Genomic DNA, 14,628 nt, shown 5'->3' with positions numbered 1-14,628 from the left:
GCATGGCTTATTTCTTCCCTTCACTTTAAAAAGTCAACCTTGTTTAATTATTGTACATGTCATGACATTTATTGGACCCTACTTTATTTCTTCCGTCTACCATTAAATGTTCTGTTAGACTTATCATAAATTTAGATAAATTAGTCGAATATAGGTGAAAAAAGACATGTGAAATATAAATCTCATTTTTATATACGAATTTTAGAGTGAATGTGAGTACACTGAGTAAGTAGAAACTGAAGTTCATCAACCATAACTACTAAAATAGAATGAAACATTTTACAATGAACATCACAATATACTAAGATAAAAATATTTAATGGTGAACATATGAAGTATTAGTATTTCAAGAAAAGTAAATTATACATCTTTCATGTCAAGGAAATTCGTTATTACTAGTACTATTTTTTTGTTATACACTAAAAAATTCAGGGTTTATGCTTGTTTTCCTTTTCGGATGCTCCAAATATATATAAGGCATACTTTCATAAATAATTATGTTTTCTAATTTATGTGCTAGTGTATTCTTTATTTATTCTTTTATCAACTCTAGCATTAGTTTATTATAATATGGGCATATTAAGGTTTGTTGCATAATTATTTATTCCATTCTCAATTTTTGTAAAATACTCAATGATCGCCTATATTATTGAAAGGAAAGAGTATTAACTTTTTAAGGATAATCTCAAATTTATATTTTTTTTCCTAGACTCGATTCTGGCTCTATAAACATTGCATAATTCAAATTATGACCACGATTCATAAATGACAGAAATTTATACCTTTGTCTTTATTAATTTTGAAATTTTCAGCTTCTATCCCTTAAAATTATACTATGTTACATGATATTAATGCACTATTAGAAATGGAGGTAGAATTTTTTTAAAATGTCCTACAAGAAAGTCTAACATAAAATTAAGGATGCATATTATCTCATTCATATATCCAATTATTAATTGCACGTATTTCTAGCTATAAAATGTCTCTCTTCTCTACCACTTAAAAGCCAAATTAAAGAAGCAAAATTTGAGTTGAATGAGAAATGGGACCAAAAATCACCCGGGCTAACAAAATTTTAAATAAGAAACATGGCACCATAATCATTAATCATCATTATAGATTTCAATTGGCATTGTTCTTGATGTTGATTCCTTGTTAGAGTGAAACCATTAAGGAAAAAGCTGAGTTTAATGTGGTACTCATCCCTAATTAATCAATATATTTATCCCTTTCAAGAATTTAAGATCTATATTCTTAATGTAGTGTATTGATTTTTTTTTCACTATTGCAAAATCCATACCAGAAGAGGAAATATAAATAAATTTTGGTTATCGTTTAGACCATTTTCTAACCAATTCCATATATATATAGTCCGCGATACTTTGTTTGGGTACGATCGACAGTCAATATATGTGATCTATAGTTTATGCTTGGATATGCGACGCCTAGTGATTGTTTAGAAATTATTATCGGAACTTCTCATTTAGTTTAAAGCTGCAGTGAGACCACTAGTTTACAAAGGATGAGGATTGACGGATAATGCCATGATATATGCTACTTGTTGCTTCTATTTTTTTTTTTTAGATAGAACACTTGCTTTGTTATTTCGTTGATATCATTACTTTTCTTGTTGTTAATATTCTGAACTGATTAATTTGTACTGCTAGCTCGCCACAAAATTGAATTTTGTGATGAATAAATCAAAATGGCAATGTTAACTATACTGCAAATTGAAATGATGAATACATGCCAAAACAATTAACTGCTAAAATTTTCATAAATGGACCACAAAATGCCCAGCATAAAAGAAAAATTAAACTCACGTTAAAAAATTAGCTCATCAAAAGGGCTTAAATTTTTTCTTATTTTGTAGTAATTTCTTACAGTAATTACAATAAAAAAGGACAGTCACAGTTAAAACCTTAAAACCAAGAAAGTGACAAGTAGAACTGAAGCTGTATTTGGAGGGAGAATACATCTATGGACCACCTTGTACATCATAGACATACTTATTCATTTTGTAAGAAAATTACCATTACTTATTTTCAGGCTAGTTTTTTGGATAGTACCAAATAAATATCAAATCTTTGTTTTTGTATGTTTTAGCTTGTTTATGTCAATATGGTTGTACAAGGAATGATTATGATTTTAAAATTGGAGCCAATATAATTTAAATTTCAAGAAACCTTGTGGGATCTTGCATTTACATAGAAGTTTAAGATTGTGAAGCACCCCATGCCCAAATAAGTTTTATTCATTCGAACAATTAACGCATGCACGTACGTACGTGTAGGGAGAGATTCAAATAAAAATTGCGAGAACGGAGAATCATTTTAAAACATTAGATCGCAAAAATATAAAATTGATGACTGGCGAAAATTTCTTTTTTATGAAATGTAGTTAATTTCATTGTAATGCATTCCATAATAAGTTCTTACTATAAAAAATACTCTATATATTCGGGATAAAGTGTCCCGTTTGACTCTGTGTGAATTTTAAGAGATCGATGTAAAGAAAAATGAGTGGATATAATTTAGTTGAATAAGAGTGTATTTATTGATTTGGTGGGAACACTGGAGTGTTGGTCTACTTACCCAAAATGCAAACAAAAATAACTTTTAATTGTGAAGATACCATAATGGAAAATGAGATATTATATTGTGAATAGATAGTGTGGATGCATCATCTTTGTAAATGAGTATAGCGCTAGAATTTTAATACCATTAATGGCGAAAAATTTATTTTTCCGAAAAAATTCAGTTAATTTTACTATGCAATGTTTTTGTTCTTACAATAAAAAAATACTAGTATACTAGTTTTCATATTATCCGTAATATACATATGTATATTTATCATGTTTGAACCAAATCATTTCTACGTTTAATGGGCTTAGTTTTCTTGTATTTCCTATATGTGATATTGGTACAAAAAATGGTATTTCAAAATGTCTATTTTTATGTAGTTAGTTGGAGTAGATCTGTCTAATAAATGTAGTTTGCTTATTTCATAAACCACCAATTTTCCCTCAAAGATCCCTTCCCATCCCTCGATTTAAGTGTGAGTGTGTGCACACTCACATCTTTTAATGTTTGTTTCTGTTTTTAAAAATTAAATTACACACACACATATTAGTCCTCAAAACATATAAATTTATCATTTTAGTCCATCGTTCAAAGTGGTCACTATTTTATCATTAAGGTGGGGTATGTTCTCGACTCACAGTCTCATACTAGAATATACTTTTTTTTAAATAATTACTAATACTATAGTTAAGGTGAGATCTATTGTCGACTTACACTGTTTATAAATTTTTTAATAATTACTTACGGTATCTTTTAATTGATTAGACTCACTCTCATCTCCCAACAAACAATACAATTTTAAGTGTGAGAGTGTGCACATTCACATCTTTTTAATGTATTTTTCCAATTTCAGAATCTAAGTCACACACACAATACACATACTCTATTAGTCTAAAAGGTAGATAATTTCTCATTTTAGTCCTTCTAAAAAAATGGGCACTTTTCATTTATAGTAGTAATTATCATTTAGGTGAGATCCTATTCTCGACTCACACTCTTCAACTATAGTATAATTTTTTCTAATTATTACTAATACTATGTTTAAGGTGAGATCTATTGTTGACTCACACTCTTCAGTTATAATACTTACAGTTCTTAATAACTACTAACACTATAGTATTTTGTGTCGAGACGAGAAATTTCTCAACACAAAATACTATAAACCCCTTTTTCACTAAACCATGTGCCGTGTCCACTGATATCTATTTTTAGTGGACAGAGATAACAGGTATCTCTAAGACAGTCTTACTTAGTATGAGTGAGGATTATGAAAAATTAGTTAGGTAAGTTATACACACACACCTACACACACTTATATATGTATGTATATGTACATAGATTTGAAGAAGATGGTAACAGATGGGAGTGTAGAAAAATTGCATGGGTGACTCGTGGACTATAAGCCAATTCACAGCCATAAAACCCTCACTATAAATCATCTTCAACGCCTGCATTTCACTCTCAATTAATTCTCTCTCTCTCCCATTTCTCTCCACTAATATTCCCTCTGCACTCAACTAATGCATAAAGCTGTCTGAACTCAGCAGCAGCAGTTGGAGTTCGGAGAAATTAAGGTAACATAGACACAATCATGTCGCATCACAACTGCTGCAATAAACAGAAGGTGAAGAGGGGGCTTTGGTCTCCTGAGGAAGATGAGAAACTCATCAACTACATCTCCACCTACGGCCATGGCTGCTGGAGCACTGTTCCTCGACTCGCAGGTCTCTCTCTCTCTCTTTTCCCCTCTCTCTCTCTCTTAGGGTTTAGATGATTTCATGTGTGTGTTTGTGTGTGTGTAGGATTGCAAAGATGCGGAAAAAGCTGCAGGCTTAGATGGATCAACTACCTGAGGCCTGATCTCAAGAGAGGGAACTTCACACCTCAAGAAGCTGCTCTCATCATCGAGCTCCATCGATTCTTGGGAAACAGGTCTTCATCATCTCCGTCGTCTTAATCAATCTTATTTTGTGTTCTTCAACTTAAAAGAGTGTTCTTTGGAATAAATTCTCTTGACTTATGATTTTTTATCTCTTGAAACTCAGAATTTGTGAAAAGTTTGATTTGTGTCAGACCTGACATGTTCTGATGACGGAATGGGACCCAGATTCTTGGGTTTTGTCATCGTAATATGTCAGATGAGATGTTAATCAAATTTTTTAAAAAAAATTGAATTTTTTTAGAGACCCTTGATTTAATTTGAAAAGAAACAAAAAAGAAAAATAAAATCTATGACTTGAGAACTCATTATTTTGTCATTGAAGTATATATGTTAAATGGGACACAATCAAACTTGTTGCAAAGTTTGTGTTTTTAACAAAAAAATGTTTCAAAATTGGGGTGAGAGAAATATAATTAAGCTTGATCACCATTGAATTTGAAATGATAAAAAAAATCAAATCTTTTTTGGTGTAGATGGGCTCAAATTGCGAGGTATCTCCCGGGGCGAACTGACAACGAGGTGAAGAACTTCTGGAACTCGAGCATCAAGAAAAAAATCATGACCCATCACAACATGGTACTGGCTAACTCAAACCCCCAAAATCCCAATTTGACATCCCCAAATCCCCAAATTGAGCAAACAAACCCTAATCCCCAAATCGAGCAACCCTTCCCAATCGACCAATTGGCGAACTACCACCCCAATTTAGCCCTAATTCACCACCAATCAGCCCCAATTCCACTCGATCCCTCACCTCCCGAGCTCCACCCATGGCCAATTTCGCTCAATCAAGCCATGCGACAAGATCACAGCGCCGCCGCATTGTTCGGCTTCGCCGACGGCGGCGGCTACGATCACGACGCCGCCGTGATGGAGGCTCTGATGCCGGAGCTGGCGAGAGGGTACGAATTTGGGGCTTCTGCGATTAACGCTGCTGTTTGGCAAGAGCAAGGCGTTGGTGGGCTCGATCCGCTCTACCAAAACCAAATCAGGAGCATTTCGACTCTGATGGAGGCGTTTGTGCCTCCGCCGGAGCCGGCGTCGGCGTTGGTACGGCCGGTTTCGTACCTGCCGCCGCTTCCGGGGTATCGGATGGCGGATCTGCCGTGATCGGAATTGAAGCTCGGAATATTTATGAACTTGTTTTATTGTTCTATGATTTGGTCATGAATTATGTATATTTATGTTTTCAATAATCAGACTCTTTTTTTATGCATATTTTGATGGGATTATGATCGATGTTGAACTAATTTCCATCGCCGAATCCTTCATTTTTAGTTTATTTTAGAGCATTGTTGGATAGTGCAGAGTTCAATTGTAGTTCGGTTTAGTTTACTCTAGAAGGAATGGAGTAAAGCGGACTTAAAATGAACTTTGAGTTGATTCGATGTAAAACGGCCTTAAAATGAACTTTGAGTTGATTCGATGATTTGGTACTAGGAATTAATTTTGCATGTACTATGAACTAATTTTGCATAGAAACATAGTTTATGTTGATATTTGGATTAATTATAATTGTGTTTCGTGGATATTATTGGGTTGAATAGATTGAGTCTGATATTTAATTTCGAGATTATAATTAGTCTTGATTTATGACTCTCGGCCTTGTCGTGAAACAAAATTATGGTATTGTAATTTAATCGGAGCGTGTTAAGTTTGCTATTTAATCTTGGAATATATTATGTAGGATTGATTAGGTCTGGATTATATACAGTTTAGAGTCAATTCATTTTTTGGCAACTCGTATAAGTTAATCTTGAATAACTGAACATGGAACATCTATGGAAAATATGAACCATAGAACTAGAAACTAATAGTAGATTTTTTCTTTAAAATTAAAGTGAAGTCTAAAGTGTAGCAACTCACTCAAATTTGGATGTTTACCATTAATTAATTATATTCGCGGAAATATATGTTTACAAGAAAGTGTAAAATACAAAAATAAACAAAGCCCTAAAATAAAGTTTTCTTAAGGGAAATATCCAAAATAAACTAGCATTTTTTCCTGACATCTCTAAACATACACCGCAATTCCATTTCTTTTTAGTAATTTTAGAGGCAACTAACCACATTTTATTTTCTACTACTATTATTATTAAATTCAAATTTTGTTTTATTTCCCCCCTTTTTTTCCTATATTCTCTTTTCCCTTTATCACTCCTTTAAAAGACAAATTGCATTTAAATTCTTTAATTGGACAGATAGGAAATTAAAGTGTAAGAGCCAACTACTTTCTAATTTTAATCCTTAAAAGTCAAATCTAATTTTCCAATATTTCATAACTTTGCACCCAAGAATCATATAATTAAGTTCACGCCCACATGACATTATTACAAATTACAACATTTTACTAATTGGATTGGGATGAAGAGAGTACGTAGGTGTTCTTGAAATAAAAGCATGGGCTTTACAAATATTTGAGCTTTGGTTGGGTCACTGTAATGCCATGCATTGGGACTAGATTAATTGTAAATACTGAAAAATGGATATATTTTAACATATAATCAACACCAAAAAAAGCTATGGGATGGATGAAAATGCTTAAAATAATCTATTTTTATGACAAGAGGAAGTACTATAAAATAATTTAAAAAGGATGATTTACCTCCATAATGAACATTGTATACTATACAAGAGTAATAGAGCTCGTAAGATTAGATCTTGGGCGTCCAAATCTTAATCTAATAGATTACATTAGTTTTGTGTTATCCACTAGGAGTGTGTTTTGATTATAACGCACCTCTATCAATATATGTGCATTTTCATCAATATTGGCTCTTATTTATTAATATTGCTATTTCTATTAGACTCATTACTTGATAAAATTGAAATAATATTTAACACATAATAAATTCAATTGAATTATAATTATAATAAAAATAAGATCATTATACCACTTAAAAAATAATCAAGCAATTTATTAGTACTATAACTTTGGCGAGTGGCCAAAGTGCGGAATATTAATTTATTAAATAAAAAGTTCAAAAAAGCCATAACTTTAAAAAAGGGTGTGATTATTTTAGCATGCACCAAACATTTTTTAATAGTAGTAGTAATAGTTTATTAGCTAGTGGCAATAATTGATCAAAGTGATGTCCTAGAGCATACTTCCCATTCATTTTCACCTATTCTTCCTTCATTTTCTTTCTACATTCTCAAAAAAAAGATTTTACTATCTAATTATCAATGGCGGCTTATGCAGCTCTGGTTTCTGTTATGCAGACCATCCATCAGATCGAGCACCATCCTTCCCCTCCGATTTCTATGGACAAAAAACAAGTTGAATCTCTCACTGAAATTGTTATGTTTTTGCAGGAATTTCTTGAAGGTTATAAGTCTCCTTATGCTGACGGCGATGAAGCAGATCCGTTGGAGATGCGCATCGCTGATGCAGCTTATGCGGCTGAAGATGCCATCGAATCTCACATAGCCGATCAACTTGTTCCTGCTGCCTCAGCATCAGCTGGTTCATCAACATCTGCAGACTTGTATGAAAGTCTGGTGAAGGTGATAGAGGATATGTATTTGATCAAGAAAGAAGTGATGGAGATCAAAGATCAGCACACACAAGTCTCTGCAACATCTTCATCTTCATCTTCATCTTCAAGTCATCTTCTCTCTCTAGGCTGAACAACACAACCATGGTGGGGTTTGATGATGTCATGCTTCAACTCATGGAGAAGCTCGTTTATGGAGAACAGAGTCGCCAAGTCATCCCAATCAGTAGGGATGGGAGGAATTGGTAAGACCACTCTTGCCAAAAATGTTTATGCACATCCATCTGTTAGTCACCATTTTGATATATGTGCTTGGGTTACCATTTCTCAACAATATAACACAAAAGAACTTCTTTGTGAAATTCTATCCCAAGCCAATAAACAAGGGTTGAGTCAAATGAGAGAAGATGAAATAGGAGTAGCACTCCACAAATGTTTATCATATAGAAGGTATCTAATTGTGTTGGATGATATGTGGAGTATTGAGGCATGGGAGAAGATACAACGCTATTTTCCTGACAATAGTAATGGTAGTCGAATAGTGGTGACAACTAGACTATCAAATTTGGGATCTCAATTGGATAACAGCGATGGTTTTGAAATGAAATTTTTGAATGAGGAAAGTAGTTGGAATATGTTTTGCAAAATTGTGTTTGGTGGGAAAAGTTGCCCTTTGGAATTGGAGAATATTGGAAAGAAGATTGTGAAGAGTTGCAGAGGACTTCCATTATCAATTGTTGTGATGGGAGGTCTTTTGGAAAAATTGGAATTCAACAAAAGAATGTTGGAAATCTATTAGGAGAAGCATAAATTCACTAGTGAATTTGGAGAATGATAAGCATTGCTTAAAAATACTGAAGTTGAGCTACAACCATTTGCCAGTTTATCTTAAGCCATGCTTTCTTATATATGGGAATGTTTGAGGAGGATAGGGAAATTCGAGTCTCGACAATCATCAAGCTATGGGTTTCTGAAGGATTTCTAAAACCAATAAGTGGCAAGAGTTTGGAAACAATTGCAAAAGAGTACTTAATGAACTAGTTGATAGAAATCTAATTCTTGTTCACAAGTTTGGGAAAACTGGAAACATGAAGTGGTGCAAAATTCATGATTTATTGAGAGACCTTTGCTTGAAAGAAGCTGAAAAGGAGAGGTTTTATGATGTGGTCGGGCAACATAGTCCTCAAGGCACGTGTAGCCAACGACGTGTAGCTATTATGGGAAGTACTCCAAAGGAGAAAGTGATTGATGCCATGAATTCTAGACCGTATGCCCGAACATGTATAAGTGATCGTGAAAGAGTTCTACTGTTGCCCAATTTAAAATTGGTGAGGACAATGAGATTATGCGATGATGATTATTACAGCACTGAGTATTCCTCCCTGGGAAAATTGTTTGAGTTGGTTAATTTGAAACTTCTTGCCGTTCACTTTGACGGGCGCTCTAGCATCCACGGGCGCTCTAGCCAAGTTCCTTCTTCCATGAATCGTTAATGCACCTGTTCAAATTTGGAACATGTCTCAACTGAGGCATGTTAAGGTGAGGAGTGAAGCATGGCGTCTCCCGGCTCCTCCGAGTGACAACATTGTGATCATGGAGAATCTACAGACCTTGAAAGGAGTATTAAATTTCAAGTGTGATGAGATGATGCTTCGCAGAATTCCCAATATCCAAAAATTGAGACTTTATTTCGACCATGGTATGAGAATTGAGTCTCTTGATAATTTAAAACATCTGCAGAAGCTCGAATCTCTTAGCTGCTCTTGGCTACCGGTATGTGTTTTGTTGCGAAAGGTTAACTTTCCACACACTCTCAAGAGCCTGAGCCTTTCAATGCCCATGGGTAGAGTGGAAGACGTAATGGAAAAGGTAAGTACATTACCCCTTCTTCAAAAGCTCAAGCTGTTTCGTGGAGTTTTCACAACAAGAAAATGGGAGACAGTTGAAGGCCAGTTCCCGAGTCTCAAATATTTGTCACTACGCGAAACTAATTTGGAATGCTGGACGATGGAAAGCTCTCACTTCCCATGTCTCGAGCACCTTCATTTTTATTCCTTGAAAGATTTGAAGGAGTTCCCTGCAGAAGTTGGTGAAATTCCGACACTGAAATCTGTGGTGTTGAGTACGTGCAGCAAATCAGCGGTGAAGAGCGCGAAGAGAATGCTAGAGGAACAAGAGGAATTGCAAGGACAAGGACAAGTATCTTTTCAACTTACTGCTTCCTAAGACAAGCTGCAGAGCTTGATAGTTATATGATCCCTTTGATATTCAATAAAAATAAAGTTTTTGTTTATCATGTTGAAAAGAGATAGGAAAATGTAAGACCCAACTACTTTCTAATTTGCAATCCTTACAAGTCAAATCTATTTTTCCAATATTTCATAACTTTGACCCCAATAATCATATAACAAATTACTACAAAGCAAAATATTTAAAACCCACCCCATTAAAATAGTATTATAAGTAGCTACTACAAATATACTTCACAAATCTCCAATTTTTCATAATTACAAATATATATCACCAGATTTCCAATTGTAGTAAACAACTAAATGTTAAACCATCATATCGCTCAAAACCAAAATGCAAGAAAATTTCATTATCTAAAAAGCCCTTTTTTCTGGCATAACAGAGAGTTTATACCACAAACCAATACACCAACCTCAAAAACCAGAATTTGAGGATAAACAAAAAAAAAAAAACACAAAATCAAGAACCTAAAAAACCAACCTATGATCCATTTTTGGTAGGTAAGAAACTGTAGATGAAAAAAAACTAGCAGCTGAAGCGTTTGCCTCACAAAATATGGGAAATAAACTAGTTGCTGCAGAAGAAATGAAGGAAAAATAAATAAATAAATACAGCCACATGGTATTAGAAAAATACATGTGACAGACGATTAAGGCCCGAGGCTTCAAATGTACAAATAAGTTCCAACTGCTCGACTGCTCCCATCTCGTCTTCTTCCTATTGTCCCTCTAGAACTGCAGACTTTATCCAGTCCAGAGCTGCAGCATCGGCCTCTGAATCCACAGAGGCGTAGGAAGGAGTGAGTGAAACCTGTTTCGAGATATGCAGAAATCGTTAACTCCCAATAATCCAATTTTGAATCACCGTGGAAAAGAGATGTTGTCGTTGTACGCAGATTTTGCAAGAAAACAGACTTACGAAGCCATTCTCAACGGCCTTGAAATCCAGATCCTCACTATCTTCCTTGTTGTCCTTTGGGAGCATCTGAACAATAAAATAGTCGAGTCATTCATCAAGCCAGTCAACAGAACAGTGCTCGGTGAAATTTTTCTCAAACCGATGTAGATTTCAAACAGAGGCAAAGAAAATCGTTGTAATCACCTTGATGGAAAATGATATTTATGAGGCCACATGATTCGAACAACCTCAAAATTATAATACAAAGGAGCGGACAACAATTTTTTCGTTTAAAGCAGAGTAAGATCTTTTCGAGAAAGCAATTCAATAAGGATTATTAGGCAACTCTTCACCAATCGTGATCTTAAAGCATAGCAAAGAGTAAAAACATTGGACACTGCCACTTATCTACGTTGGAATGTAGGATATTTTACCTCTGCACGGAAGTACTTGACTGTCTTTTTGAAGTGAGCTTTCGGTGATACACCAACTGATTCCACAACCTCAATGTCCTTTTTCTGAGTTGTCAGGCGACGAGCAGCACCCTGGGGATTAAAGCATCAAAGTAACTGTCACATCGAGCACTAGTAAAAGATAAACAACATGTTGGCGATATATAGACTACCCACAGCAGCAGATGCGTCACGGCTGAGTTGGGCAATATTCAGTCCCATGGGTGGCTGACCGCCAGTGAAACGTGCAGCAGCCTGGGCTCTGGTGTTTGAAACGGCTTGCCAGTTAAGGTTGGACCTCCAGTGGCTTCTCTTGGTAACTTTGACTCCCTGTTGAGTTATATTGCAACGATGCCATACATTTTGCACCCAAGCAATAAATTCAATCAGTTTTCACTATAAAACAGAGCATTATTATCAAAGCAGTGCAAAGAGGAATCAGAATCCGTGAACCACCATTAACTATTCACATGAGCTGCAAAAGAGCGATTTTTTTCAGGTCCAAGGTTTTTAGAATAGGAATATCTTACAACCTCAAACAGTTTGGAGTGGCGAAAAGGATAGTGTAAATTAGTTCCCCACATAAATCATGCGCTTCAATGGGGCGCAATTATAAACTTTAAAGCGCTACTGTGATTACGATAGTTTCACACAATGAACCAAATCATTCAGCATCAAGTATCAAGAATCAAAGACAGCATTAAGAACAGTAATACTTCATCGTAACACTTCATCCCAGCAAGTCTTATATTTTGTGAAAGAAACAATTAACCAAGCAATGCTAATATAACAAAGCATGGCAACCGTTTATCTAGCATTTCAAAGAGAATATAAATTCAGCAAGATCTATCATCCCAGTTCGTGTCACCTATAAAATGAAAGAGAATAACTAGCACAAGTACTATTACAATAATCCTTGTACGAAATTCAAACAGTACTTTTACAGGACGCACGATACAGGGATATGAAGGCCTAACCATAAAAATTAAGAAGCCACGAGCATGAAATTAGTCAAAAAAACATAAGTATGAGGCTTATAAAGTAAAAAAAAGGACTTTTAGTTAGTTCTTTCTACAGATTAACACGAAAAATTAACATTTCAGTGCCATGTATCATACACATCCAAAAACTGAAACTTTTATCAGTGTGAATAAGATAATAATACCGAACCTTGTTTGCAGAGGGTGACGTCGGAAGTTCCAAGTCCAACGAGAAACCTTTTGGGAATACCCCCTTCTCTATATCTCTCATGGCTGCCTTTATTATCGGTAAGCACACAGTCACAGCATCCTTGAAGTCACTTTCCTGACTTTCATCCTTCTGCCTGCAATAGTTTGCTATCAAATCCAATCACACGCAGTGGGAGCGTAAAATTAAAAAATCTTGCAAGAATAAGAACAAACCAGTTAAGCGATATTGAGATGGCCGGCACTCCATAAACCAGGGCTTCCCTAGCTCCAGCAACAACGCTCGAATAATACCTACATTAACATGTTGTCCTTATACTACAGATATACAAATATCACTGCGACACAAAGACTTAAGCATAAAGGCACCAACTTACATGTGGTGTCCAAAGCTCGAACCCTTGTTGATACCACTTACAACCTACACGAAAGAAACAAGACGACATCATTAACAGACAAGCAACACCTAAAATAACTTACGGACTTAAGGCAGGATGAATACCAAAAGAGGCTTTGTCCATGAAAACAGTGCACCGGATAACGCTAGCGATACACAATCCACCGGAGTTCCTGAAAGTGGCATACAGCACAACGGTTGCTTCAATACCACACACCCCCATAAAATTCAACCTTAAACAACATTCAAACAAATCGAACCAAAGGCGTACCAGAAATTTCATATGCCGTGGCTCCCTTAATCTGCACTGAAGCCACCTCAATAGTCTCCTTGAGCGACACCGAATGCCCTGACATCGATTTATCCCTACATTTGCCCTCTTATGCAAATCAGCAAAAACTCCAAAAAAAAAAAAATCAAACAAAAAATATTCAGCATTTCGCCCCCAAATATCAATGGAAAACGCAAAGATGCATTCAATCAAATGACAAGATTCACAAAAACACATTAGAAATACACCCTTCCCAAATCAATTTCAGCTAAAAACCATAATTGAAAATGCATCAAAACATTAAATAACCACGCAAAATCAATAATTTACGATAAAATTGAAAATGAAAAAAGGGGGGAAAGGAAAAGGAGAAGGATAATTACGATTGAGGGGCGATGACGTTGACATTGTAAGCGCCTTCCTCGACGAGCGCATTGACCAGAAAGGAGAGCCCGGGGGATTCAATCCCATCGCTGTTGGTGACAAAAATCACGGGCTTCGAGCTGTCCTCGCCCTCGGAGGAGGAGGGGAGGGCGGAATCGTCGTCGGCCTTGGACGAAACGGCGTCGTCTTCGCCCGGCTTGCGATTCGCGAGCGCTTGCTGGAGATTGGAGACGAGGCCGGCAGGGAGTAAGTTGTTCATTTTGGGAGTGAAATAGGGGGGGAAATGGGGAAAAAGGAAGTGGAATCTGACTGGAAATTGTGATGATGAGGAGATGGTAAAAGAGGGGTGGATTAGTGAATGGGGGGATTTGGAAAATCAAAGCTACTGTAGGGGGAAAGGGAGAGGGGCTATTATGAGGTGAGGTTGGGAGAGAGAGGGCGCGATTCAACCGCTGGTAATTTTGGGAGTTTTTTACAGAGAGAGGGGGGAATTGAGGGCTGCCATTGGCGCGTGGTGAGCAGTCGCTTGAGCTTGCAGTTGGGATTTTGATTACCGGTGATTTTATTTTTTTCCTATGTCGGTTTTGAATAATTTATTTATTATTACTATTTGGTATATTCCCTCCGTTTTTTAAAAATAAGAAGGTTTGAAACGGCGTGGTTTTAATGCACGATTTGGTAAAGTAAGAGAAGGGAAAAAAAATTGGTAAAATAGTAGAGAGAGAAAAATAGGTAAAGTAAGAGATGAAGAAAAAAAAGTAATGGAATT

General features: G+C 35.7%; 3 protein-coding genes across 3 annotated transcripts; 2 read left to right on the top strand and 1 right to left on the bottom strand.

Moving 5' to 3' along the window:
• The first annotated feature begins 4,063 nt into the window (after nt 1-4,063).
• On the top strand, nt 4,064-5,740 carry LOC125205281 (transcription factor MYB26-like). Its single transcript, XM_048104119.1, has 3 exons — nt 4,064-4,306; nt 4,385-4,514; nt 4,998-5,740. The coding sequence occupies exons 1-3, from the start codon at nt 4,174-4,176 to the stop codon at nt 5,632-5,634; spliced, it is 900 nt and encodes a 299-aa protein (XP_047960076.1). The 5' UTR covers nt 4,064-4,173; the 3' UTR covers nt 5,635-5,740.
• A 2,425-nt stretch (nt 5,741-8,165) lies between these two features.
• On the top strand, nt 8,166-9,514 carry LOC125206958 (probable disease resistance protein RXW24L). The gene is made up of 2 exons (XM_048106171.1): nt 8,166-8,266; nt 8,998-9,514. Exons 1-2 carry the CDS (start codon nt 8,166-8,168, stop codon nt 9,512-9,514), a joined length of 618 nt encoding a protein of 205 aa, XP_047962128.1.
• A 1,079-nt stretch (nt 9,515-10,593) lies between these two features.
• Nucleotides 10,594-14,291, bottom strand: LOC125205280 (5'-nucleotidase SurE-like). The gene is made up of 10 exons (XM_048104118.1): nt 13,859-14,291; nt 13,476-13,570; nt 13,310-13,377; nt 13,185-13,228; nt 13,024-13,101; nt 12,791-12,944; nt 11,798-11,950; nt 11,603-11,713; nt 11,190-11,255; nt 10,594-11,081 (listed from the first exon to the last, which is right to left on the bottom strand). Exons 1-10 carry the CDS (start codon nt 14,116-14,118, stop codon nt 10,989-10,991), a joined length of 1,122 nt encoding a protein of 373 aa, XP_047960075.1. The 5' UTR covers nt 14,119-14,291; the 3' UTR covers nt 10,594-10,988.
• Between the last annotated feature and the right edge of the window lie 337 nt (nt 14,292-14,628).

Source organism: Salvia hispanica, chromosome 2 (genome assembly GCF_023119035.1).
Source record: "Salvia hispanica cultivar TCC Black 2014 chromosome 2, UniMelb_Shisp_WGS_1.0, whole genome shotgun sequence".
Classification (NCBI taxonomy): Eukaryota; Viridiplantae; Streptophyta; class Magnoliopsida; order Lamiales; family Lamiaceae; genus Salvia; species Salvia hispanica.
Note: the sequence above shows the minus strand (reverse complement) of the source record. Positions and strands in the feature narration are given on the sequence as shown.

Excerpts from the sequence above, each read along its gene's own strand:
- LOC125205280 (XM_048104118.1), bottom strand. The coding sequence starts at position 14,118 with ATGAACAACTTACTCCCTGCCGGCCTCGTCTCCAATCTCCAGCAAGCG. Across the intron at positions 13,378-13,475 it reads CACGGCATATGAAATTTCTG|GAACTCCGGTGGATTGTGTA; the intron begins GTACGCCTTTGG and ends TGCCACTTTCAG. Across the intron at positions 12,945-13,023 it reads ATCTCAATATCGCTTAACTG|GCAGAAGGATGAAAGTCAGG; the intron begins GTTTGTTCTTAT and ends AAACTATTGCAG.
- LOC125206958 (XM_048106171.1), top strand. The coding sequence starts at position 8,166 with ATGGTGGGGTTTGATGATGTCATGCTTCAACTCATGGAGAAGCTCGTT. Across the intron at positions 8,267-8,997 it reads AGTAGGGATGGGAGGAATTG|GATTTCTAAAACCAATAAGT; the intron begins GTAAGACCACTC and ends GGGTTTCTGAAG.
- LOC125205281 (XM_048104119.1), top strand. The coding sequence starts at position 4,174 with ATGTCGCATCACAACTGCTGCAATAAACAGAAGGTGAAGAGGGGGCTT. Across the intron at positions 4,307-4,384 it reads CACTGTTCCTCGACTCGCAG|GATTGCAAAGATGCGGAAAA; the intron begins GTCTCTCTCTCT and ends GTGTGTGTGTAG. Across the intron at positions 4,515-4,997 it reads CATCGATTCTTGGGAAACAG|ATGGGCTCAAATTGCGAGGT; the intron begins GTCTTCATCATC and ends TTTTTGGTGTAG.